Raw genomic sequence first — 27685 nt, 5'->3', positions numbered from 1 at the left:
TTTCTGATGCGAATTCGGATTTAATCGGACTCCAATATGGGCACTGAATACCGAGCGGGAAACAACAATACACACAAAAAAAATAGATAGTCAAGTGTTGTCTAATAGTTCGCTTTATCAATATTATATTATTATTACTCTCCTACTTCTTAGTATGACATGTTGTTTTCATTGTTTGAGTGATCATATTTTTTGTTGTTTACTACTGCTCTTTTTCCACCTGACATCTTTACTACCGTATATAACACTATAATTCAACAAAACAAGACAATTATATACTTGAGTAGCTGTTCAGAAATTAGGAGATTACAGCTTTTAGTCACAATAAAAAGCTATCAATCTTATTAAACAGGATCAATATAATGTTGGCTTTTTTTTCAGAGAAAGATTGTACATTATACATTTTGGACATCTATGTAGAAGAGCTTCTCTGGAAATAAAAATTTGAGGCCATCATATATAAGTGAGTTCATAACTTCCTCAATACAAAGCAGCGCTTCTTTTTCGCGATACATTATTCAGATGAACTTGTTTTAGAACAATATATGCTACTTTATTCAAACATAAAACGATCATAAATCAATGTTCATAGTAGTATTCACATAATCACAGTGTAGAAAGGCTCAGTCTGCCTATGATGTTTTATCTTCCTCTGTGATCCATTGAGGGAAGCTAGGTCTTCCCGAATCAATTCTGATGAGGTGCTCATCCTCGCCACCAGAATCATCACTCGAGTACTCTCTTGTGTCACTTTCTTCAATTGGTGCGCTTGGAAGTTGTATACTCGTATCTTTATTCTCTCCTTGCACTTGAGCCTTCTTTCGCAATGTGGTAGATCCTTCAGATCTAACAGAAACAAGTGTTTGTACACCATCTGATCGAACCTCTGGATATGACTGACTGTGAGAGGTTTTGGCTGCACTAATTCCAGGAAAACTTCTCGGACGACTTCTTGTGTTGCTTATCTAATAACCAAAAAAGAGCAAGTAAGCCAATATCGAAAACTGGTGATTTCAACTCGATGATGAATAAGACAAGAACGGGATAGATGTGAGTGAAGGGGTGGATGGAGGAATGGGATAGATGTGAGTGAGTAGGAGAAATCAGAATGACTAAACACATAAACGGACCCTTAAACTTGGCACGAGTTTTCATTTTAACACTTCCACTATAGATGAACATTTTATATTTATGTTATAAAAAATGTTGTCTATCAAACACAAACTCGTTAGCTCCAAAACCAAAAAAGTACAAGGACATGGCATGCTCCGTCGAACAGTAAATAGAATTCCGGCCTAATCGACACAATGTTTTGAGCAGTTGCTCCATTCCCCAAAGCCTAACATTTAAGTAAACTTTGTTATGGGCCAAAGAAATTGTGAAATAAATTAAGTTCCTACTAACCATGCTTCCGAAGATGTTTAGCTGCATTGCGCGGGTAGACATATTGGTTTCCTGTTGACCAGTTCGTTCCACATCCTGTCTATGTTGCATAGCCTTATAAGTATTTTCTGGCCAGCTCATTAAACCACCAAGCTCTCTACTAAAAGACCTTGAGGGATGATCAATTGAGTGTGATAATAGCGAAGATGATCTTCTCTGGAGACCCCTGCCTGATAGAAATCCCGCAATATCAAACATAATCACCCTTGCCCTTGTCTCAACTTGATACTGAGAAGGTTGATGAGAAAAACTAGCTGCATGGACACCTAATATTGAACCAAAAAAAAAAAAATACAAATTAATCAGAATTATCTGAGATGAGGCTATAGATCAGAGAGTATTTATACAAATAATCGAAGTTGCAAGTACTATCAATTTCTGAAGCAAAAAATATTAATTGCATATATGCCAACCTTAAGAGAGAATAAATTGTCAGCATACCACAAATTTTTTTGTTTCTAACAGTCGTGTAAGTTTATAATCAAAGACCATATGGGAGGTAAGTATAAACAGGTGTTGTGAAAGGCGCACTTAAGTCCTGAAGCGAGGCTCAAACATGTTAAGAGTGTTTTTCCTCGCTTAATGTGCGGTGTTAGTATCGTCATCAAGGTCTTAAGACATACTTTTCCTTGACAACGAGCATTTCCTGAAGAGGCAAGCAACACTGCACAATTGGTATTTCACTTCACCGTTATCTTTTTTCAGTTTCCTGTCCATATATTTGTTGTTTGTACTTATAATTATTAGTCTTGGACTAAAATAAATATATTTGTATTCTTTCTCTTTTTGCACCTTTTTTCATGAAAGATGGCGCTTTATTTGCACTTTAAGCGCCGACAGACTTTAGAGCTTTTTTGCGCTTCTCGCTTTTAATAACACTGAGTATAACCAATATTTCAGCTGTCCCCTAATTACAAAGAGTGGGATACTGAAATACTGCAGCTAAAGGGGTGAGAAGCAACCTGATGCTTCTGTGTTGTGGAAGCTTTGTTGTTCCAATGCCAAAGGCAGTAACGGTGCAGGAGCTGAAAGAAGCCCTTCATGTGAACCATGAGATTTAACAAATCCCTCCAACAGAAAACCAATGGAATGGTGAGGCAATTCAAAACTTTCCCCTCTTATGTATATGCTCATAGTTGACCTTTCTGCAACCAGAGTTCTCATATCTTGCATTTTTGTCGTTTCAAACATTTGAGGAAGCAAGACTTTGGCAAGCACAAGTGCACTTTCCTGCAGATACCAAGATAACTTGTGTGAGTCACTGCTTCAAAAAAACCTTAAATTCTAGTTACTACCTCTATTCCATTTAATGTGGCACTCTTCCCTCAGATGGGATCTTTCTATATTGGGAAGCAGTTTAATTTTGTAGAGACAGAAATGCAAACAGCAGAAACAACAAAGCCTTGGAGTATCGTTGAAGACAAGTCAAGGTGATATAATTTTCTTCTGATAGGTAAAGCAAAAAAGGCAACTTTTCTGAAACACTTTCACTCAATCGGAGCAATTCTAGACCTTAGTAAAATTAAGTCCTTCCTTGCTGAGATGTACTTGAGTTCTTACTTTTCTTTTGTGTGAAAAGATAGAGGAGGAACCATGCAAAATATGGTGAGGAAGTTTTTTTTTTTTTTTTTTTTGAAAACTTGCAGTATGGTAAGAAAGTTAATGTTAGGGACCCAAAATCTCCTCTTGTGTCTTAACTCAGAATACTCTTTCAGTAGTTGAAGAACTCTGCTATTTCTCACTATACTGATAATGACAAGAAAGCTGTGTTAAGCATAGACATATGTATGTATGGAAGCCAAAAGAAAAGTTGAAAATGATAATCATTCAAAATACCTGCCAAAAGAAATCTTCTACAGCTGGATCAGATCTGAGAGCAGTAAGTATCCTCTCATTATCAACAGAAAAGCAGAGAGCCACGGAATCCGTTATAATGTCACAGATGTAAGGCTTTCCCACCAGCACTTCATATAAACCTAGAGTACTCCCATGTGAAAAAGTTGGATGCAGTAGATGCATATTACTTGTGCTCTTACTTGACCACTATCAAACACGATATCATATTGTCAGAAAGATGTTTTTGGCTAAAAAGTTATTATTGTAATAACCATTACATTACTAATTACCTTCACTACACCATTTGAAATAAGCCAAACTCTAGTTGCCTTTGATCCCTCTTCATAGAGGGTTGCACCACGTAACTTCATTATCTCCTTGGTTGAACCAATTAGTGTCTCACGCACCGTAGGGGGTAGAGCTCCCAACAAAGGATTGACACTAATCAAATCACGAATTTTCGGAAATTTAACCAGAGGTGGATTTCTTACTAGCCTTTTCAAATCAGTCTGCACAAAATACATCATGTATGAAATCAGATGTAAGACAAAAGCAATGAAATTGGACTAGCAGATAAGAATGAAATGCTCACCTGGACAGCATCGTGAAGATGTGCCATCTCTTTTTCCTCCAATATACCAATCTTCTCAAGATTATGGACATAATCAATCAAGTGATTCAACACCGCATAAGTAACTTGTCTGGTTTTCACAACTCGGAGAACCTGAGTATGTACTTTCTTTTATAACCAAATAAAATTACTCAAAAAGCAGACTGGATATTGTCAACACATAAAGTTCATTTATACGTTGCAGAAACCAGACAGCTGTATTCTTGATTTCAAAATATAATGACCATGATTCAAGCATGCAGAAAGCTGGCAAAAAAATGCAGGTAGCATAAATTTCTTGTACTACCAGGCTGCACCCTCTAGTATTTTTATTCAACATGTTCGAGTCTAGCAGGAAATATTGAGCTCATTGAGAGAGATTTGTCTTTGTATACCTGAGGAAATGAGACACGGACTTCTTCCAGAAACTTCCGTGCATCCTCTCCTTCTTCCTCGCTTTCCTTGATAACAAGGGAAGCAATTTCACTCTCACCTGAAATCATCATTGCCTGCATAAGAAACTTCCAACTCCAATACATATCATTCTTTTTCTTTAATTTTTCTCTCCTATAAGGATTTCACTGCTGAGAAAGCTTCCTCATAAAGAGAATAAAAACAAAAAAGCCACGAAAGTGGTGCTAAAGTTGAGGCATTCATTAGGTAGCATAAGAAAAGGTTCTTGGTAAAATATTTTCCTTTTCTCCCTTCTCTTGGGGAAGAGAACACGGAAGAGAAAAAAATGTAATAATAGTAGCTTTTTAGCCCAATGTGCAACCTTTATCAGTCATTACTACCAACAGCATAAAGATAAACACAAGGATACCACCTGATGGAAGCTTTTTCACTCCTATCATGCCAGATATCTATAGTTTTCAACATTTCTTAGTACTATCTTCACCTTATGCCTTATAGACCATCACTCACCTTAAAATATAGAAGAATGCGTTACTTGAATGCAATAGTTCAACTTCAACACAATTGTAGGAAGTCACAATCTAAAGAAGTCAATCCTCAGATTATTGTTTATCGAGCAAACTGAACAATTGAGAAATTTCATATCAAAGACCTAATCAGTAGTCTTCATCAACAAAAAAAGGTTAGGAAAACCACCATAAGAATTGATGTCGTTAAACTATTCAAGCTGACTATCTAATCTTTAAGGGCAAAAAGACTTTTTGGCCAATGGAAAAGGCTTTGTTATGTTCAGCCAAAATGTCTCAGCATTCAACCTTCGCCACTGATGATTTGTAGGCAGAAAGAAATGGTCCAACCAAAGATGAGCAGGGGAAGTCAAACATAATCGAAAAGAATCATAACACGCTGGAAAGGATGTGCCAAAAAGATGCTATATAGAAATCATTACTAGTTACTTACCGATAAATTCATTTAGTTGCTGTCGGGCAGTTCTATGCGCCCGGAGAAATCCAGCACAGATATAGCATGCAGACTCTAACCTCTCAACAGTGAAATATGTAACAAGCTTCCGGTGGACAAAACTTGTTTGAAGAAACTTGTAATAATTTGGGATATTAACATAAGATTTTAAACCCTTCCAATCACATAAAGGCTCATGTGATACTACGTCATTTGCTTCCTCCACAGATTGCATTAGAAGATTCGCTATAGTTTGTGGGATCCTGCCCTCATTGAGCATTTCCCAGTATGCTGCTTGAACACCTGGAAACATAATTTCTCTTTTAACAATCAAATTTGAATATCATGATCAATGGAAGAGCTAGAATTTTCACTAGGATAGACAAAATATAAGGTTTTCTACTGTACAGATGAACACTGCATAGAGTCACCTCTGAGTGACGCTCTACTCCATATACACTGTACTGATGGAAGGTATTTTGGTGTGTTAGTGGTCATAAGATCGATTGCATAAGTGAAACAGCAATTATTGAGGAAAATGACCTAGAAGTTACAGAACAGATCACAAACAAGATGAACTATAAATAAATTGAGAATGTAATGTTCTCACCATTTAGTAGGCGGATCCGAATATCTTCTAAATGCATATGGTCCACATTATCATCATTTTCAGATGAGGTATGAGGATGCACTGGTTCACCCTCCACATCATTTAGGCTAGTAATATATCTTTTAACAGTTGGCCAGTCAGCAGGTCCTAGTTCCTCATCATCTCCAAGATCACCAAATGCTTCCAGAGCTTTATTCAACATCTCATATTTTGTGTAGTTCAATATGCGCTTCTGCAATGAGATAAACTATGTTATTTATAGAATCTATTGAAGAAGATTTAAAATATAAAGCTACAAATAACAGGACTTTACTTGCTTATCTAAGCATCTACTGTTCAACACGAAAGGTTAGTGTTTCATTTAAAAAAGTAATTGACTAATTGAACTACTTACTTTAGTTATCCAAGTGATACCATCTCTCTTTTAATTCATCTCTTTTAATTCATTATGCCCCCCCCCCCTTGTTTTCCAAGCATATAGATTTCCTTATCATGTCAGAGGCAGAGGTCTTCCATCTCATCCCGCCATCATAGGATTTGGTCTTTGAACAGTTCTGAAATGTGAAGGTAATATCCTTTTCTTTTTATGATAAGGAGGTAAAGTGATTTCTTTTCATATTTTTGCTTAAATTCAATATCATGTAGTGTTTTTTTAGGTCAGTTAGAGAAAAGCAGTCGGTCCATAAAAGATACAAATTCTGCTATGCAGGGCATATTCCAATTTCTGAGGAGCTGACAAATTGGATTGCCATCAACGGCAAACCACATAAAGAAACAGTTCAGGCAGCAAACATGGTTAACTGATGATAGATGAGCTAGCATAAATGGGGTTAGATGAATAGTTATTTATTTCATTTGTCACCCATTTTACGTAGTTGAAAAATGGGTTGGATATAAAAACGTCTTCCTAGACCACCCATTTACTCCATTAACATCCCTTAAAGAAATCGAAAACCATTGGGGAAAAAAACCATTTTTCCACCTCTAAAGCTCCAACAAGGACAAAATAGTACCACGTCGAAATCAACTCTACCTTTGCTGCTGATAGCTTATCCATTCCCAGATAATGTAAAGCAAACTGTGTGGTTGAACCGTTGATGATGAGCGTCAAAAATACAACCCCACCAGTCAAGAAAACAAACTGCAACAGAAGAAGGCCTGTATGACTAGAAAGGTATAGCTAAAAGATAATTTAGTATAGAAAACTTCAAACTTGTTGGATTTCCCACTAACACTTCTTTTCTTCTACTTACCAGAGTTCCAGTATCAGTACTGATGTATTGGGAGCCATCACTGGAACGCTGAAAACAGCCAGGAAGGAATAGTTTCAGAAACAAAGGCACACTTCGGTAAGAATTTTTTGCAGAACGAATGAGAGGGCTTGGAGAGATCAAGCACCCGCACATAGTTACCTTGACTGACAATGAAAGGGACAACGCTACAGCACCTCGAAGGCCACCCCAGACAAGAATAAAAGCCTCTTTCAAGTCCAAACCATAGCCAAAGTATCGTAAAAATGGATACAATACACCAACTACAACGGCCCGTGAGACAAGGATAAGCACATAAAGAAGGATGAGGTAGCCCCACGAATTATCTGAAATACATTAAAAAGCATTTAACAGAGATGTAGTTTAACTAGAATGGAAGTTTAACTGAGTGTAGAAGACTATCATTTGAAATAGAACAGAAACTAGCCGTCCCCGCATACATATAAACAATCATAATACTCGTGTAAATAGAGAGGCCAAAACAGAAAGGCACAAACTACAAAAATTGGGCAAAGTAAAAAATATAAAATCCAATCATGGCGCTTTTTTTTCTGGCTGGATATTGTGTTTTAGCAGGAAGTAATTTGGTGTTTTGGAAGAGCAGAAACAGAATGCGGTTGCTCAATCTAGTGCAGTAGCATAAGATCAAGCAATGATTATAGCAACTTGGAGCTAGTTTGGATTATACAATTGCTTACAGAATTGCAATTTGGAGAAATTGTTCAGATGGAACTTGGAACTTGTGTGTGATAATCCAGCGACCCTTCATATTGCATCACATCTACTGTTCTATCAAATGACTAAACACATAGATATTGATTATCACTTCATCAGAGAATAGATACTATCAGGAGATATTGTTAACAAATTTGTGAAATCAAATGATCAGCTTGCAAATATTTTCACAAAGTCACTCACTGGTCTTCGCATTAGTCACATCTGTTATATGTTTGGTACATGCGACTGATATGCACCGGCTTGAGGGGAAGTACAGATGGTTAGTGTATATATTAGACTGTGTCCCATACTGAAAATCTGTATTATACACTATATGTGAAGTATGGATAAAGATAAGGCTCAATGTAAAACAATTATTTACACACATTCACATAAACTCTTTCCCGTGTCATATTTCTCACAAGTAGCACCGACAGCTCCTTCACTTATTTAATGTCCGCTAACTCTTAGTCGGAAGACACTTCAAGTAGTATATGAGATCTGTTAAAGGCCATCAGTACCAAATTCATTTTGATAAATATCACTTGCAGGCAAAATCTACAGAAAATAAATAGATATTACACGTAACACAAGAAAGAACATAAATAGGGTTTGGCTGTAGTAAGATAAAATGTTACTTCTGTCTTCATAAGACAAATGTCATTACAGCAGAAGTACCATGGATTTTGAAAATATTGTCACCAGCAAGAATTCCTTCAGCTATGACGACTCCACTGCAGAAAAGATAACCAAAATGAGCAATTAGGTTTTCTGTTTCACAGGAAAAAGTTTAAGAACAAGAATTAGTACTACTCCGATGAAAACTATAGTCAACTGGGTTTTTGATGTAAACAAGCACCTAAAATAACTTCCACCAAAGCTAATCCTCCTCAATAGTACTAATTTTTCGAAAGGTCAAGGATGAAAGTCCTGAAACAGCGGAACCAAGGGAGTGCCTCCCCAGTGCAACACAAAATCAGTTGTACACAAGTACACCAAAAAGTTGCCCACACACCAAATGCCCAGCCCTGGGCGTGAGGTTGGGTGTTGAAGAATGAAAAAAGACCCACATTGGTGGTTAATGAAATGGGTGGTTCCTTTAAAGGCTTAGGCGATCATCCTCCCTTTGAGCTAGCTTTTGGGTGTGAGTTAGGGCCAAGACCTAATTTTACAATAATTGTTTAATCAAAGACTTAAAATGAAGTAACATTTGGCGCTGGCAGCCTAAATTCTCCTAAGCAACATAGCCATCAAAAGACCTCCAAAAGTATCAATGCTAACAACTATTATTAATAACGACTAAATCAACAGAGTTGATAAAAGAAAAGCTAAATACAATACTTACCTTAAAATAAAAATTAATGTATTTGCAATGTAGGAAACCATTTCCCTGAAACAAAATGAGATTTGTATTAAAATCCAAAATCAAAAGCTGTTGCACCACATAAATAAAAGAACATATCATGCTATCATCTTACAGATGTTCAATCATGCAGGTAGTGATGTCAGAAGGTAAGACATAAATCTTACCAGATATATAATGCAATGTTGTAGATAATGTTACCCAATTCCAGATTAGATATTCAAAATGGTATTGCACAAAAATTTTCTGGAGTAATGAAGTGCTCAACTCAAAACAAGATGAGAAGAATATAAGTGTATCATAAGGTCTACTGCCAGAATGCAAGTCTTTTTATCTGTTGTTCAATTACAATGTTGTAAGAAGATTAGTAAAATTTACCAGAAGTGATGCAAGCTTTGATGACTCTCGCCCTTGAAAGCAGTTTTAGCTGCAGCTGAGTAGAACCTGTTAGTGCATGGCATATCAAAATAAGTTGTTCTCTAGCTGTAGAAAGAGTATCAAAAGATCAACTCTAACACTTACATCCCTAAAGTCATCACAGTCAAGACACCAGAGACATCAGCCCCTTGTTGTGCCTGTTTCATTGTAAAAGCAGTCATTAGACTTTGTTTTCTTCCTTTTTCTCCCACATGATTAGAATGCACAGTTGAGAAATTGCAAAAACTCAAACTGGACTTGCACCTGGCTAAGTAAAATTGATATAATTAACTTTGTAAGCGCTATTTTATTTCTGCTATTAATATAATATTTGGCATTTAAATTACATGTTCAGTTAAGTTGTGTTACATATATTGCAACAACAACATCTATCCTTCCATCCTAAGCTAATTGGCACCAACTATATGAATCCCCACTGTGCATTTTGCTCCATTTCGACCCATTTTCTTCTAATTCTCAATAACTTCACAAACAAGGATGCATAATTTCTTTGCAGCAAGAATTATCATGCCGGATACATTTTCAGAGAAAGCCATTTCTTGGAATCCACTTTAGTTACTTTTGTTTAATTTCCCGATAATTTTGATGTTCTTATTTTTCCTTGTCTATTTCCTTCACAAAGATGGTCACATATGATTATGAATTTAATAGTCATACAGCTTTCCAGGATGTGGTTAAGTCACACATTGATTGAACGAATGGGATGCAATTTCCATATATGGTCTTGTAGAGTCCTCCTCTCATGTACTAACTTTCGGGGTTGAGTTAGACCCAGTATCCATTTCTATTAAATTCAAATAGTAGATAGCAGATAAGGTTCCCCATCCCAATACAAATAAAATGCAGACAAAGCTTTTTAAGCATGCAAGATTGGAAGGGTACATACTGTGAAGTAAGCAACATAGCTCACAGCAAGTGTCAGGCTGATCTCAATCACCGTGTCATTGAAAATGAATCCCAGCCATAAAACAGAAGCTATTCCAAAAGCAATTCCAAAGCCAACTCTGGACAACAGAAACAGAACTTACAGCCAGCTTCCCACTGGAAGATAACCAATATAAAATGCAAATATACATACGCCCCAAGGGAAACTTGTACTAGAAATTTGATGACAGCTCCCCAGTTAAAGGTCCAACCAGTTACCATCCTTAAAAGTAGCTGATAGACAACAATTGCCGTCCTGAAGGGAAAAGAGAGGTTATGGCGATGATAATTATGCAAAATATTATTGGAAAAACTTTCAAAGTTAAAGGGAAGGAAATAGGATACAGTTCTTGAAATTCAACTTATCCTCTCTCCTCCCTCTATGGACATTACAGAAATTCCCACCTCTTCACATAAGCAACATACAACATATTTCTACTAGGAGGAAATTACCCATCATTCATTAAGGACTCTCCTTCAATTATGGTACCCAATTTCTTGCTGGCACCAAGCTCCTTCAGAAGGGCCACAACAGCCACAGGATCAGTAGCGCTTAGAAGTCCACCAAGCAACAATGATGTTGACCAGCTCCAGTTATAAGGAAAAGCAATCTACATTTGTCACTAATTTCAGATGCCTCCGTCGAAGAAACTATCTAACTCTTTGAAAATCCAAATTCAGCTTACCTTGAGAGCAGCTCCAAGAAAAAAAGTGGAAATAAGCACGCCAGGCCCAGCAAGTAAAAGCATCTGTACTGCACACCTCTGCATTAGGAGAAATAACTGGTTTAGTTAACTAATAGAGGGAAAATCCAGCTTGACAAAATTCAATGAATCATAGGATGTAAAAACAGAAAGATACTGTTGCAGAAGGTAAATTGTGTAAAGCCAAATGTCATAATATAATTAGTGACTGGGAGCTCCTTCTGCTAGTGTTCTAACTCAGCCACCTCTTCTTCTGGAGTTTGCTTATGGACTTACATAAGGGAGCTTTCGGAAGAACTCTTTTTTTTGGTTACAGCATCCAGCTAAGGCTACGGAGGAAAATACAGTTTTGTGGCAAGATGCATGGTTAGGCACAACCCCCCTATGAGATGAACTTCAAGATTTGTTGCACCTGATGCAGAATACTGGAGATACAGAAGCTCAATGCATGATCAGAAATTGATGGGAAGAAAAGCTTAGAAAAATTCTAACAGATTGACGGATGGGCAGCATCACGGAATCAATAGAGAAGCTGGACAAGTACAGTCATATCTAATAAACCAGATTACTTGTGCTGGAAAGTAGGTGAAAAGGGGGCTTTCACAATCAAATCTTGTTATCTGTCCTTAGTTTTGTCAGGGGAGAGACAGAATGGTTAGTTTCATCAGGGGAGAGCCAGAATGGTTTCTCATGGAAACACCTATGGAAGATCAACACACCATTAAAAGCACGCTTCATATGAGCAGCTTTACGCAGTGGCTGTCTCACACAAGCCAACCTCCAGAAAAGAGAAATCATCCTATAAATCTTCTTTGCACGAGCTTCTGTAAGCCCCGAAACAGACTCCAATTACATGTGTGAAGCATCGTGGCACTTCAAATCAAACAAGTGAGGAAGCCATAATCTTCACGTAATAGATGCTACTTGTGTGCAGTGAATCTGAAGACATAGACCATATCTTCCTACATTGCCAACTAGTACTCCATTTATGGTACATGTTCCTCTCCTTCAGGTGAAAGTGGCACCACCCCAGCATGTATGTTATGGATGTTACGAGAGAAAAAAACTGCAGCAATGAGGACGCATTTCATGTACTTAAATGTAGGTGTTTGTAGCTACTAGCATTTTGGACAAATTGAAGGGATATACAATTTATACACTTTCTGAGATCATGCCTTCTACCCAGAAATTATAGGAGGGAAGTTCAAGCCATTTTTGGAAATTGCAGCCTTTTCTGTGTATGAAGCATTCCCTCAATGCTACATTTTATTCAATAAAATTATTACTCATCAAAAAAACATTGTATCTATAGTCTTTAGAAAACGCTCAGTGCCCGCAGATCAATACTTGGTGAGCAATTAAAGATGAAAGCATCTAACTGTAAAGGATCCGCAAGATATAAGGTTGTAAAAAATGAAGAAGACGTAACACATGACATTTACATGAGAAGAATAGCAAATTATGTGATAAACAACCATATGAATGAAACAAATAATGCAAGCAAGAAGGTAGACGTTGAAAGTGCACGAGCATAACAACACACAAATGTACATACATGGAAGAGAAAAATCCTCACTTGGAGCTCTCCATAGTATCAGCATTCTACGAGTAATAGAAAAGAGGAAGGCTAGTGGTGATGTACCTTTATCTGGTGAATTTCCATTGAGAAAGCACTCTCGAAAAGAAGAGCAGGAAGGAAAACCGCCAATAAAAGATCAGGATCAATGTTTGCCCCTGTGCAGATACCAAATATGGTTTACCACGAACAGACATTTGAGAGCAGAGCAACTGACTGGTGGTATACTGGGTGAACGGGGTTTCTAGTTGATATTGGAGAGAGGGAAACTTGATTTGAACTTAATGGATACTTAATGAAGAAAGATAAACAATTGAACTTACAGATACGGATACCATCGCCAATCCTTCCCAACCCATGATGTGTTCCATACTCTGCGGGGTAATTTATTATGTATATATCAATATCAGCATTCAAATACATCATGTGAGAGACTGATTAGTAGTTCAATCAACTCTAAAATGTAAGTTTTTTTACTTCACAGGTTTGTTGGCACCTAAAGCAAAGGTGCATAATTTTATATGTTAGACAGATCAATAAGATAAGTGTCATTTCCATCTCGAGCTGGTAGCAGATGCTCCAGAGACGTCCAAAAATCAAATTCTAGAAAGAGGAAAAGAATACTAACACGGAGTTAAGCAATTAGAAATTGAAGCTAACATTTCAAACTTACCCCAGAACAGATAAGACAGTAGGCTTGAGCAGCAGAGATGGAAGGCAAAATTAGCGGATGAAAGGAGAAGCTAAGGAAAATCAAAAGTTAAGGATGTTTGTTATGATGGGGCTTCCGAGAGATAGAGAGAAGTGTAGAGGATAACAACATAAAATATTTGGTCAAACTAAAATAGCTTTTAAGTTTAAAAAACACAAGGGGTTGCCCAGCCTATAGCTTTTGGTTTCATTTTATCTAAAAAGCACTTGGAGTAAAACACATTTGGTGTTCACCAAACACCCAAATAAACAAAAAAAAGTGCTTAACCCAAACATCCTCTAAGTTCCCTCTCTAAAACTAAAGTTTTAAAATGAGAATTTTATTTCATTCATCTGTAAGAGATTGTGAGAGAAGGAAATAACAATAAGGCCCCATTCCAAATGGAGAAACATTTTATATATTTTATACATTCAACACAACTCCACTTATATCGAAAGTGTATCTGGACTCAATTGCACGGAGGGTTGCGTTAGATGGACAACCAACATAAAAAAAGAAGCCAAAGGAACCATTTAAATCCTCCAAATACAAACAACTAATATACTCAACTCGAACTAGTTTGTATCATAGGGGTTGAGTTTGACAAAACATGAAGGAATTCCCCAAATTAACTCAGTTAGATCATACAGAAAATAAACAGATAAATAGACAATAACAATAAACAGGAAGAATTAGAGTAAGAAGAAGAATCTCTCGAGGGTGGATAAAGATGAAGCAAAAATGGTACCTTCAAATGCCAAATCATAATAAATAGCGTTTGGCCATAGATTTTGGGAGTAAATTTTTGAATCTCCAAATATCTATTTGACCATGCACTTGATCAGATTTTGATCTTCAAATAGTTTCCAGATCCCAAAAACTATGTCCAACCAGTGTTTAGATTTTTAGTCATAAAACTTCAATTTTTTTTCCCAAAAATAACTTCAAGTTCCAAAAACCACAACTTCAAAAACTCAAAAATTTCAAGTTAAGTAAGACCGGTGAGCTTAAAGGGTGTAGAAAAACTAAATCTTTACTAATATTAGTAAAGAAACTCAATCAAGAGCACCATTCTATACAAGCACAAGCACAATAATAATATTATAATAACAGAGAGAGAAAAAAAATAAGAGTTGACAAACCTAAAGCCCCAAGTCCAATACCAAGAACAAGCAAAGCAACAGAGTAAGGTACTCTAGTACCCCTCAACAAATGTCTACAACCGATTCCCAATAACAAACTGATTCCAACAAAAATGACAGCATTTGTAGGATCTGAACTTTCAGCTGAAATTGATTCTTCTACTATTCTAAACGGCTTCGTTTCTACTGACAACTCCATTATTTGCTTCAACAAACAATAATTCAATGGATTTTGAAAGGTTGACTATGAATCTAAAAATAACATCAAACTATTGCTATCATCCTACTTGTCTTGTGTACTGTGATTCCTTCAATTTTTGTAATGATTACAAATTATTGGACAAAAAAAGGTGAGATAGGGAAAAGTCGATTATTTTTTCTATATATAATATATATAGAAAAAAAAACATAATATAAAAAGTAAATTGATATAATAACGTGTAATTGTGTTGTTTGCTCTGCTTATTCCCCTCCAAAAATTGATTTCAGTACAAATTTGATAAAGTAATTTTTTTTCTTAAAGGGATTAAAGTTTTTGATTTTGTTGTTGTAGTGATAATAACATAATTCAAAAGTCAATAAAATTTAATTTTTTCACAAAAATAAAGTTATGGATTGTAGTTATAGTAAGTAATAAAATAAAAATAAAAAAATCAATTAGATTTTGTTTAAGAGGACAGATGACATTTTTAATATAATACTTTAGCTCCAAAGCTCTTATCCTATCTATTTTAATTTAATGATTATTTTCATTTTTTAGTTAAATATAAAAAATATATTACATTTGTTAAGAAATTAAATTATATCATACTAAATAAAAAAATAATCCGTCCCATAGTGACAGCACCGCCTTTGTTTGCTTCCTCTGTGTTGTAATCCATTTTGCCACTCCTTAACGCACTCTATGATAACTCCGTTCACGTTTCTCAAAGCTAATTTTTTTTAATCAACCAATTCAAGTAAGCATTTTTGTTCTTTCCATAGTAATTTGGTACTATTTCTTACATGGGTTCTTGATAATTTGATGATATAGCAGCTTTTCTTTATTGGGTATTTGGATTCTTGATTTCCCAATTGTTGATTCATGTCAAAGAATAGTTTTTTATTTATTCAATTCTTGCCTGTAAGTGTTTTTTTTAGCTGTGGTCTGTGATTGAAATGAAAAAAAGGTCAACTTTAATAAACACTAATTAGTAGATTTTGCAGTGCTGTGATGGGTGGGGGTTTGATTCTTGATTATCTAATTGTTGATTCTTGTGGAAGAATGGTGTTTGTTTTTCAATCTTTGCTGGAAGTGTTTTAGCTGCGTTTGGAATTAAATAAAGGGGGAAACTTTAAACAAACACTAGTTAGTATTTATTGTATGTTAGCTCGGACTCTTTGAAAATGTTGTCGGGTGCGTGTTGGATTCTTGATAAGTAGTGCGTTTTTGGAGGATCCGACATGGGCGTGACAATTTTTGGAGAGTGTGGGCAACTTGCTAAGGTTTATGTATATAGTTTGCTGATTTGGCAGTGCTATATGATGGGTGAGTTTGATTCTTGTGAAAGAATGGTGTTTTTTTTTTTGTGAAATTTTGCTAAAAGTGTTTTAGCTGTGTTTGAAACTAAAAAGGTAAGCTTTGAACAAACAGTAGTTAGTATTTATGCTAAGGCTTATGTATAATATACTGATTTGGCAGTGTTATATCTATAAAAATTATCTAAATGTTGATTCTTGTGGAAGACCCCTTCTCCCCCAAGGTGTACTAATATCTGTTGCTGCACTTGTTTTTAAACATTTTCTATTTTTTTGTCTCTTTTTCTTTGAGTCAACTAATTTCTTTTGAGTCGAGAGTCTATCGGAAACAACCTCTCCACCCTTCAAAGGTAGAGGTAAGGTCGCGTACATCCTACCCTCTCCAGGCCACACTTCTAATACACTGAGTATATTGTTGTTGTTGATTCTTGTGAAAGAATGCGTGATTCAAGTAGAGGAGGAGTAGGGAGTCAGTTCAATTCTACATGCCTTTTATAATTAACATAATGGTAACTGATATGGAAGTGTTAAGCTATACTAGTCAAATATTAAATAGAGGACTCACTAGGGAATGCATTGGGTAGCCATTTAAGGAGTAAGGGAGGCAGAAATCATCCACTAGTTTGTGTAATTGACATGGCAACTGACCACCTCTGGGCTCCTCACTGGGGGATTTGGATTGGTGGCGGGGTAGAGAAGGATGTCTTTGGGGAAATCTATCAAGTGAAAGAGGTCGAAGTAGACTTCAGGAAAGCATTAGGTTTGATTTAATTTTTTGGTTGTTTTGTAGCTCTTCGTGAGAAGGTCTACGTGCTCTTTAGATGGGTAAGATTTTCACAGGGGACATGTTTGGTAGTTCAACTGTTATCCTCCTTCTATCTCAACTAATCTTTGCTTCCTGATATATCTTCATTTGTTAATGGGTTTTCTATTTATCACTGTAGGATCCCCACAACAAATCACATGGGTGTCTTTTATCGTACCATACCCCTCACATAATAGAGACTGTGAGTTCTCTTTACTAATTCATGGAATAGTATCCTATTTAGTTTAGAGACTTAGTTACTAGACGAGTGTATCTGGGTAATGTGTTGAGGGCATCTACATGTAAATTTTTTATTCTCCTTTCCTGTGCATCGTCTTCTAGTCAGTTTACTTTAGCAAGCATGGACAACTACTTTGTCAAAAACCTATAAGAAAGGTTTTGGGAAACTAATGTTGTCTGCAGTCCTGGACCCACAAACTAGATTAATGTGCATGGCTTCCATTATACCAGTGAAAGAATGGAAATGTTTTGGGATCTGATCTCCAAAATGACTTCCTCCGTATAACCTGTTCAGGGACGCTATGTAGGCATCAAAAGATGATGGGCGTGCTGAAATTAGAACTTTCAAATTATATATGGTTTATGGAAGAAATGTGCCACTACTAGATCTCTTTATTTTATCTGTAGAGCCTAAATCTAGTCTTAGATTGAAACTACTGACTATTTTACTGCTGAAGTTATCTGTAAAAGCTTAAAGCTTTCTAGTCACATCAAGATTCTTTTTGATGTTCCTTCAATCTGATATATTTAGATGAGTCAATTACAAAAACAACAGGATCCCATATTTATAATGAACTTAGAACTTTATTGCTTATAAAAAGTAATGAACAGATAACTATTTTACTGCTGAAGTTATCTGTAAAAGCTTAAAGCTTTCTAGTCACATCAAGATTCTTTTTGATGTTCCTTCAATCTGATATATTTAGATGAGTCAATTACAAAAACAACAGGATCCCATATTTATAATGAACTTAGAACTTTATTGCTTATAAAAAGTAATGAACAGATAACTATTTTACTGCTGAAGTTATCTGTAAAAGCTTAAAGCTTTCTAGTCACATCAAGATTCTTTTTGATGTTCCTTCAATCTGATATATTTAGATGAGTCAATTACAAAAACAACAGGATCCCATATTTATAATGAACTTAGAACTTTATTGCTTATAAAAAGTAATGAACAGAATGTCCTACATCCTTGATTGAATGGATAAAGCTAACTTTTGGGGTTGAGTTAGGCCCAAGAACCATTTCTTCACAAAAAGAGTGTCATAGGTTAAACTGTTCTTCCTAAAAGAAACACTATTTCCATTGTGTTAGAAATGTTGCTTGAGGAATTGAACAATTCAGTTTTATTTACTGGTGGAAGTTCCTGTAACATGCAATGCAAGTTGTGGGTGTTGATCTCATGCTCTTTTTTGGTTTTTGTTCTTTGCCTTCATAGCTGAGAAAATGGCTAAAGATATGAAAGGATATCCTTTGGCAGCCTCTTTCGATTATGAGCTTTATGAAGGAGATCCTGATCATCTTAGAACTGTTGTTGCTGCACCTGCCCCAGCCAGTCCGTACATTGATCCTGCTTCAATCAAACTTAAACATAGGATCGGACGTGGATACTTTGGTGATGTTTGGTCAGCCACACATCATCAATCAGCTACTGATTATGATGAGCATCATGAAGTAGCTGTAAAAAGGTTACATCCTATAAATGAGGATCAGGTAAAGGCTTTCTTAAGCAAGTTCGATGATTTATGGGTGAAGTTGAAGTCTAAACAAATCCAAGGTGTTTGTTGGCTGCATGGTATCACTGTAATATCTGGAAAGGTGAAATTCTGTCTGCATTATTTTGCTTAGCTCTATAGGGGCCTTACAATTTGTTTATTGTTCTTAGAGAAAATGACAAAGTCCTTTATTTTTTAGGGTAAGTTTAAAATTGTCCCTTGAGCATGCACAGAACATCTTTTGTCCTTCAAATTTGCCAAAAGTTAACACTGGTAGTCTCTGTCAGATATTTAACAATTTATATTCGCTATATTTGATGGAAACAGTGCAAAACAAAATTATGCAATAAACACCAAGAAAGTCCTATCAAATCCTAAAATATGTAACTTAAGAAATTGCACTAGACACTAAAAATATAAAATTTTAGCCGAAATTACATTTATAAAAGTTGCATCAGATTCTTAAAATGAACAATAAATAGCATAGACTACAAAATCTGTACCTCTAAATGTGAGTTCCCGCTAATTTCCTTTTTTTCGTAGTTCCCTTCAAATCTATCAGACAAGAGTTCGGTAAATATTTGACGGAGACCAAAACTGTTGATCTTTGGCAGCAGACTTGAAGGACTAAAACCCTTCAGTGCATACTTAAGGGACTAATCTAACCTTAAATATAAGGGACCCTTTTTTTCATTTTCTCATTGTTCTTACTTTCTGAATAATGTTTCTGTGGATAGATCTGTATAGTTATGAGATCCTATGAGGGATCAGTTGGTGATAAAATGGCTCGTCTGAAAAGAGGGAAGCTCCAGTTACCTGATGTGCTTAGGTGATAAACTTATACTTCCTCTGTTTCAGTTTGCTTGTTTTATTCTTACTTGACATGGAATTTAAGAAAGTGAAAGAGACTTTCGAATCTTGTGGTCTTAAACCAAAGATATGTAGAATGTACCAAAATGTCCTTTAATTTTTGCAGTCTTAAACATATGTTGGAAGTTAGAATTAAAGAGTTGTCAAAAGAGAAAAGAGACAGTCTTTTTGAACGGGCAAAAAAGGAAAGTAAGGCAAACAAATTGAAACAGAGGGAGTATTATTATCAGCAAGCTAAAAGTTCTCATTATGAAATTGGCACTTATTAATACAGAATGCTCATGTCTTAACAGATATGGTACTGAATTGGCTAAAGTAATACAAGAATTGCATTCAATGAATGTCTTGGTTCTGAACCTTAAGCCAACTAATTTTCTTCTGAACGAACATGATGAAGTGTTCCTCGGAGACTTTGGTATACCGTATCTTCTTCTTGGAGTTCAACCACCTGATTCAGATTTAGCACTAATGCGTGGGACTCCGAATTACATGGCTCCGGAACAGTGGGAACCTGAGGTTAGAGGCCCAATAACTTGTGAGACTGATGCTTGGGGATTTGGATGCAGCGTTATCGAGATGTTGACTGGTGTTCAGCCCTGGTTAGGTAAATCAGTCCATGATATCTACCGTTTGGTGGTGATAAACCAAGAAAAGCCACAACTTCCTGGTGGCCTCCCCACTGCTATTGAGAATATTCTCAATGGCTGTTTTGAGTATGATCTCCGCAATCGACCTCTGATGGTGGACATTTTGCAAGCATTTGAAAGGTTTTCTCTCTCCCCACCCCCACTTTTCTCTCTCTCTCTCTCTCTCTCTCTATATATATATATATATATATATATCTGTGTGTGTGTGTGTGTGTGTGTGTGTGTGTGTGTGTGTGTGTGTGTGTGTGTCTTCGCGGTAAAGTTCTCAAAAATTTTATTGCACCTTTGGCAGCTCGAAGAATGCTGCTTATAGTGAAGGAGAGGGGAGCGACATAGGAGGAACTCTGTCTGAGAAAAGCAAAACCTGTGGCTTTACCACATGGTTCCTTTCAAAAGATCATCTTCAAGTGGGAGATACTATTCGCTCCAGAAAAATGTTCAACTCCAGAAATTCTCAAGATTTGCCTGTGTTGGAAGGAAGTGTTGTTGGTCTCGAGAAAGATACTGATCGAGATGGATTTGTTCTGGTACGAGTCCCCAATTTACGGAGCCCTCTTAGGGTAAATGCATCAACCATAGAGAGGGTTACATGTGGTTTGGCAACTGGGGATTGGGTGCGCTTGGTCAATGAAAGTAAGAATCACTTCTCTGTGGGCATCTTACACTCGGTGCAGCGTGATGGAAGCATCAGTGTTGGTATTTTAGGGTTAGAAACATTATGGACAGGACATTCTTCTGAAGTCGAAAAAGTTGACCCATATTTATTGGGACAATTCGTGCAATTGAAATCAAATGTTGAAACTCCCAGGTTTGAATGGCCTAAGAAATGGGGAGGAGGATGGGCTACTGGTAGAATATCACAGATACTTCCAAATGGTTGTCTTGTCGTTCAATTTCCAGGAAGGTTGGTATTTGGTGATGAACCTAATACTTTCTTAGCTGATCCAGATGAGGTGATGGAAGTATCATTTGATACATGTCCTGGCATTGTCAAGAAGTATCAGCACCTCGAGGATTTTCACTGGTGTATTCGACCACTTTCTATTGCGTTTAGCCTACTTACAGCAGCAAAGCTTGGTGTATCTGTAGGAAAATGCATTAATGCGAAGCTGAAGAAGGATCACGATCATCGTACTAAGGATGGTGAGGTTGGTGGCAAGCCAGCCTGGCTTCGGCCAAATATCCTGTTTAAGGAAGGTGCTAGGTAATCTGTACTTGTTGGTAAAAAAAAAAAAAGAGTAAATTTCGTAGCAGTGGCACAAAACTTTGCATCATAGTATGTTGTAAACTTTTTATTATGCTGAATTTGTGATATGTATGTACATATTTTCTTAATACAAAGCTCTGCAGATATCAGAAATATATAGTCTCTCTATTGTAATCAAAAAGGGAAAAGCAGCATTGTAGAGTACTACTTTCACTTGAATCCTAGTTATATTATAAAGGCGAGCTTTAGTGCATCAGTCTGTCCTTATACAAAGGATACAGAGTTTTTTTTTCTAATTCTTAAACTTTCTGTTTAGTCAATCCTTACTCAGAAATTAGTGTTCGATGCTTGTTTAGGCTTCAGCTAATTTGAATTTTCATCGTACAAGATTCATTGAATGAAAAAAGAAAATGCTTCTTTTAGAATTGATTTAAGGACTCAAATTTGAGACATTTTATTCATCTAATTAAAATTTTTGATGGGACACGTTTAATATATAAAAAATTAATTTATTTTCCTTTTTTGTAATTACACATTCCACCCAATTTGATGAACGGTTTAAAACATAAAGACCAAAAATATTGCCACTTCTAACAGAAAAAACAGAGATAAGAATAAAAGCATTGGACCACTAATAAGTCACCACATTAGGAGTAAGAAAGAATATATACTTGATAATACTTCTTACTATTATTGTGATGTAATTAACAAACTTACCATATCTGGAATCATGTTGGAGAATGTATTCTCAACAAATATTGTAATAATTTGAAGCATACCCCCAAGTAATTGAAAAGTTTCAAATGTACCCTTAAATAATTTAAAAGGTCTAACACTAATAGATTTTTTCAAATGAAAAATATGTTTTATAAAATTTGACATTTTATTTTCACCAAACCAATTCACTGGAAAAGTGCATGGTCGAATATTAAGAATAACCATTGTACATTTTTAGTGCAGACCTTTTTTGTTCCTTCGATGCTTAATAAAAATACAGAAAGACACCATCTTTTAGAAATAAAATCAAGATGGTCTTATTTAAACCTTTTTAATTGTTTTAGGATATATATTTGATACAAGAGATAACATTGAGAACTAACTAGTAAACTATCATGCACACGTTCATTCTTCTTTGGTAAAAAAATAAAATAAAAATCTTCTTTGTATTTCTCAAGAATTAATTAAATTCCTTGATGAAGAAAGTGCATGTTATTTTGTCGATTTGCATGCTAATCCTTTTAATTATTTTTCGTATTTTTATTATCCAAGATTACAATGCCTTTGATGATCATTTCTATAAACAAGGAGATCATGTTCCTCTTTTTGCTAATAAAATTGGCCCTTTTCACAATCCCAGGTACATTTTTTTACCCTTCCTCGAATCCTTTTTGTGGCAGAGCTCGTAAGAAAGAAAATTATACTATGTGAATTGGTATAACATACTTTTATTTTATTTATTGTTCGAAATTCAAATATTGTCATGTAAATTGGGGGTTGAATTTGGCATTTTAGTATTGTTTCGAATTTGTTTATATAAATTTCTAGCTCTGTCACTAGACTAGTGAATCTGAGTTGACATTTTTGGACAACGAGTTGTGTTGTGCCTTTTTTGAATATGTAAAACAAACTTTATCATTTTCTAATGACAAATCTTGTTTTACAGTGAATCCTACAGATATTATGATCTGCCATTCTGCATACCAGGTTCATTCTACAACATTGTATTGATGTGGAACCTAATTAGATAAATATAGCTGAGTAAATTATTTTGTATGTCTGTTGTAAGAGCTCAAGTCCTGTATAAAAAATTTTGATAGATGTATGTTGGAACACTTATGTTACTTGAGTTCATATGCAGATCATGTGAAATTAGAAGAAAATAAGGAAGATGTAGGTGAAGTTTTAAATGGGGATCGACTCATGAGTGGTCCTTATGCACTCGATTTCTTGGTAGATAAAGACTCGGAAATTCTTTGTCGAAAGAAGTTAACAAAGGATGAAGTTGCTCAGTTTCGAAGAGCAGTTGATAAGGACTATTACTTTGAGATGTACTACGATGAGTTGCCCATATGGGGCCTTATCGGAAGAGTTGAGAATAGGGAAGTGACAGAGGATACAAAATATTACAACTACTTTCTATACAAACACATACATTTCGATATCCACTATAATAGGGACCGTGTTATTGAGATCACTGCACGAATGGATCCACATTCTGTATTGGACCTGACAGAGGATAGGGAAGTCGATGCTGAGTTCACATACACCGCGAAATGGAAGGGAACAGATATTCTGTTTGAGAATCGGATGGATAAGTTCCTGCAGACTTCTCTACCGCATATCCATTGGTTCTCGATTATCAATTCTTGTGTCACTGTCCTCCTTTTAACCGGCTTCCTTGCCACGATTCTTATGCGAGTCCTTAAGAATGATTTTGTCAAGTAAGTGGCTTATCCCTCCTTTTCAAAAAAGAAAACTAACTACAGTCAAAACTCCCTATGTTGTTACATCGGTTCCAAAGAAAACTTGTCCTTTAGAGTGAAATATGACTGTTATATCTGTTTTTCTCGAGAAATAACTCTTTCAATTGACAATGTATGCAAAAGGTATGCACATGATGAAGAAGCAGTTAACGATCAAGAGGAGACGGGATGGAAGTACATACACGGTGATGTCTTTAGGTTCCCGAAACACAAATCATTGTTTGCTGCAGCACTCGGTTGTGGTGCTCAGCTCTTTACATTGTTAGTGTCCTCTGAAATCTGTTGCTCTGATAAATTAAAGTCTAATACAAGAAACATTTGCATTATTGTATATCGTATATCTTGTACAGGACAATTTTTATATTCCTGATGGCGCTTGTCGGGGTGTTTTATCCTTACAATAGAGGAGCTCTATTCACTGCCCTGCTGGTTATATATGCACTCACTTCTGGCGTTGGCGGATACACATCAACCTCTTTCTATTGCCAGCTTGAAGGAACTAATTGGGTAAGTGCTGTAATATTCTCTTATATAGTTGCTGAGATATTGTCATCTAGACACTAAACTTGTTAGTGTATCATGCCTTTTTGTTATCATAACTGATTCTACTTGCTCATAACGACAAGGTTCAAATCCACGGTTGAGATTACTGTTGTGGAACTCGAGACAAGGGGGAACTTAGTATGTTGGCTATGAGTTAAGCATATGAATATGTATTCAAATCCATATGAATATGCATAGATTATTGATGTAAAATTCATTAACATTTTAGATTAGAAACTTCAAATCGTGGATCTGCCTCTAATCGGAAAAGGTCAATATATTGAGCAATGACTTATCATATATATGAATAGTTATTGTCCTTCAATGCAACAAAGAGGGCATATAATAATGTTGTTAAAGGCTTGTTCAAAAGCGTGATCACCCTCTAATTCTGCTTCGCGCTTAAAGCTCCAACAGACTTTTGGTGTTTTTTGCACTTTTCGCTTTTGATTGATCAGCTAACATTTGAAAGTACTCTGCCTTTAACAGGTAAAGAATCTGATCTGGACAGGATGTCTCTTCTTTGGGCCTCTCGCGTTAACGTTCTGCTTTCTCAATTCTGTTGCAGTTAGTTATAGTTCTACTGCTGCTCTACCATTCAATACAATTATGTTAATAGTACTTATGTTGACATTAGTGACATCTCCACTGCTCGTATTAGGCGGAATTGCTGGCAAAAATAGCAGAACAAATTTCCAAGCTCCATGTCGAACCACAAAGTATCCCAGAGAAATTCCAGTACTCCCTTGGTACCGTAGCACCATCCCTCAGATGGCAATGACAGGATTCTTACCATTTAGTGCCATCTACGTCGAGCTTTATTACATATTTGAAAGTGTATGGGGTCAAAAAATCTACACAATTTACAGCATGTTGTTTATAGTCTTCATTCTTCTGCTGATAGTAACCGTGTTTGTCACTGTTGCATCGACTTATTTCCAACTAGCCACGGAAGATCATAAATGGTGGTGGAGGTTTGAATTAAAGCTTCTTTCTTTTTTGTTCATGTTTCATATTTTTGGCTTTAGTTAAATGTCTATATACAGTTACATGTCACTTCTCTTTATTGCTAGGTTTATTAGTTATTCTGTTGCTCGGACTCTTCAAAAATGTCAAACAGGTGATGTTGGATCTTCCAAAAGTATTACATTTTTGGAGGATCACACACTGGTGCAATAACATTTTTGAAAAGTCCGAAGCAGTATATAGCTTGCGAACACAACCAAAGAAAGTTCATTTTTACTGATCCTAAGATGAGTTCTCCCCCTCCTGGTAGTTATTGGCTACTAGGACTGGAACATGACTTTTAACGACTAAATTTTCCCTCGCTAACAGGTCGTTTCTCTGTGGTGGATCAACTGGCCTATTTATCTACACCTATTGCTTGTACTACTACGCGAGATCAGGCATGTCTGGTTTCATGCAAACCTCGTTTTTCTTTGGATACATGGCTTGCATATGCTATGGTTTCTTCCTCATGTTCGGGACCATTGGTTTCCGCGCATCATTGCTCTTTGTTCGTCACATTTATCGATCAATCAAGTGTGAGTAAACAACACTATAGACTATATATAGTTAAGGGTGTATATTTGTGTACTCCAAATTTGGTCACTTATACCTTAGTTTTCTTGATAGTTAGGTTTAAGGAGAGGACTATCTAGGTAGAAAATTAAAGTGTCACTAGGTCTAAGTATATGGGAAACAAAAGCTTGATGTATAGGTTGTTGTAAACTAAGTTGTTCGGACTTTCCATAAATGTTATCGCACCTATGCAGGATCGCTCAAAAATACACTATTTTGGGAGGATTCGACACGCACCAATAGACATCTTTGAAGAGTCCGTGGGACATAAGTTGTAAAAGATATACATTAATTTACTCTTCCCACTAATTAATTTGGCGAAAAATCTTTTATTGGTGTGAGACCAAACTATCCGCAGAAACAGCATTTAAAGCATAAACATTGAAATTTCAAAAATATCCTTAGCATAAAGTACACATCGATGAAGAGATTTGAAATCCCATAAATTTCCACGATCTGAAGCAAACACGTCAATGAATAGGTGCCTATACACGTCTAGCTTGTTATTACTAGTATTGTTGATTTTTGGTACAATCTTTAGTGTTATAATTTATGTTATCTTATGGTACTTTCACTTCTTTCGTGATGATTAGAGATAGAGCTTAGTAGGATCGGGGGCGTCTATTTGAACACTCTTTGATAAAAAAAAATCACTATTTATATATAACTAAAATTATATATATATATATATATAGTATTATAAAACTCTCTATGACTTTTCTATGTGTTAACTTTTCATTTTTGAATTTCATTAGGTGACGACTAATCTTCAACATCAGTAAAACAATAATAGGTACGAATGGGAGAGAGTGTCTTACAATGGAAGTTGAAGAATTTGTCAATATTTGTTGACCTGATCCAAAAGAAACATTAATTTCACTATAAACGTATTATAGAAAGTTACGTCGTAGACCTAATCAAATGCGTTACGAAACCAACACCTTTTCAAAATTATTTTTTAAAAATACCTATATAATTTAATTTATGTTAAATAACCAAAAAAAAATATAAGAATATCAACAACGACAACATATTTATTATAGACTCACAAGTGATGTCTAGAGAGGTTAAGATGTACATAGATTATATCTTATCTTTGCAAAGATAGAAAAATTATTTTCGATAGAATTTTGAATCCAAAAAAAGATTTCAAAAAAAAAACAATAATAAAAGAAAAGTATTAACTATAATATATAACGTAAATAACCAATGTAAATGAAACAATAATATCCAGAAAATCAAAAGGTGAGATAGTCATCCTCTATAAATTAAAACTTTTCAAAAAAAATTCAAACCAAATACCTTGTATAATTTATATTGAAGTATATGTTCTTTATAATAATATTTGGCTATAATAATAATAATAAAAAAAACATTTGATTGGATATTTAATTAGTAGGGGACCTATTCAAAATTCCAATAATATAAGGTAGATTTTTCTCTACATTTTGACTGGTATGTTCAATATAGAAGACCAATAAAGTAATTACAATAATTTAATTCTTGTTGAAAGAATCCAACAATATATAGTCCACATTAATTGTTTATATATATATATATATATATATATATATATATATATATATATATACA

General features: G+C 35.5%; 3 protein-coding genes across 7 annotated transcripts; 2 read left to right on the top strand and 1 right to left on the bottom strand.

Annotated features, from left to right (window-relative positions):
• Positions 1 to 354: 354 nt before the first annotated feature.
• LOC107005114 (sodium/hydrogen exchanger 8) lies at positions 355 to 15069 on the bottom strand. Its single transcript, XM_015203616.2, has 23 exons — positions 14700 to 15069; positions 13190 to 13240; positions 12933 to 13024; positions 11273 to 11350; positions 11040 to 11197; positions 10741 to 10842; positions 10549 to 10666; positions 9747 to 9799; positions 9603 to 9668; positions 9207 to 9251; positions 8540 to 8595; positions 7286 to 7470; positions 7127 to 7174; positions 6907 to 7014; positions 5874 to 6105; positions 5264 to 5566; positions 4285 to 4382; positions 3872 to 4003; positions 3570 to 3788; positions 3280 to 3486; positions 2406 to 2673; positions 1405 to 1709; positions 355 to 965 (listed from the first exon to the last, which is right to left on the bottom strand). Exons 1-23 carry the CDS (start codon positions 14896 to 14898, stop codon positions 633 to 635), a joined length of 3456 nt encoding a protein of 1151 aa, XP_015059102.1. The 5' UTR covers positions 14899 to 15069; the 3' UTR covers positions 355 to 632.
• A 444-nt stretch (positions 15070 to 15513) lies between these two features.
• On the top strand, positions 15514 to 21640 carry LOC107008358 (E3 ubiquitin-protein ligase KEG). Of its 5 annotated transcripts, XM_015207361.2 has the most exons (6): positions 15523 to 15658; positions 17162 to 17224; positions 18485 to 18864; positions 19499 to 19590; positions 19925 to 20398; positions 20571 to 21640. In XM_015207361.2, the coding sequence occupies exons 3-6, from the start codon at positions 18493 to 18495 to the stop codon at positions 21484 to 21486; spliced, it is 1854 nt and encodes a 617-aa protein (XP_015062847.1). In that variant the 5' UTR covers positions 15523 to 15658; positions 17162 to 17224; positions 18485 to 18492; the 3' UTR covers positions 21487 to 21640. The 5 variants fall into 5 exon arrangements, with proteins under 5 accessions (XP_015062846.1, XP_015062847.1, XP_027769788.1 ...); XM_015207360.2 differs by lacking the exon at positions 17162 to 17224 and having other exon boundaries at positions 15514 to 15658; XM_027913987.1 differs by lacking the exons at positions 15523 to 15658; positions 17162 to 17224 and adding an exon at positions 15687 to 15749.
• A 948-nt stretch (positions 21641 to 22588) lies between these two features.
• Positions 22589 to 26390, top strand: LOC107030221 (transmembrane 9 superfamily member 2-like). The gene is made up of 7 exons (XM_015231588.2): positions 22589 to 22842; positions 23149 to 23189; positions 23344 to 23926; positions 24092 to 24229; positions 24319 to 24475; positions 25001 to 25485; positions 25847 to 26390. The coding sequence occupies exons 1-7, from the start codon at positions 22679 to 22681 to the stop codon at positions 26061 to 26063; spliced, it is 1785 nt and encodes a 594-aa protein (XP_015087074.1). The 5' UTR covers positions 22589 to 22678; the 3' UTR covers positions 26064 to 26390.
• Positions 26391 to 27685: the final 1295 nt, after the last annotated feature.

This window comes from Solanum pennellii, chromosome 1 (assembly GCF_001406875.1).
Source record: "Solanum pennellii chromosome 1, SPENNV200".
Taxonomy (NCBI): domain Eukaryota; kingdom Viridiplantae; phylum Streptophyta; class Magnoliopsida; order Solanales; family Solanaceae; genus Solanum; species Solanum pennellii.
Note: the sequence above shows the minus strand (reverse complement) of the source record. Positions and strands in the feature narration are given on the sequence as shown.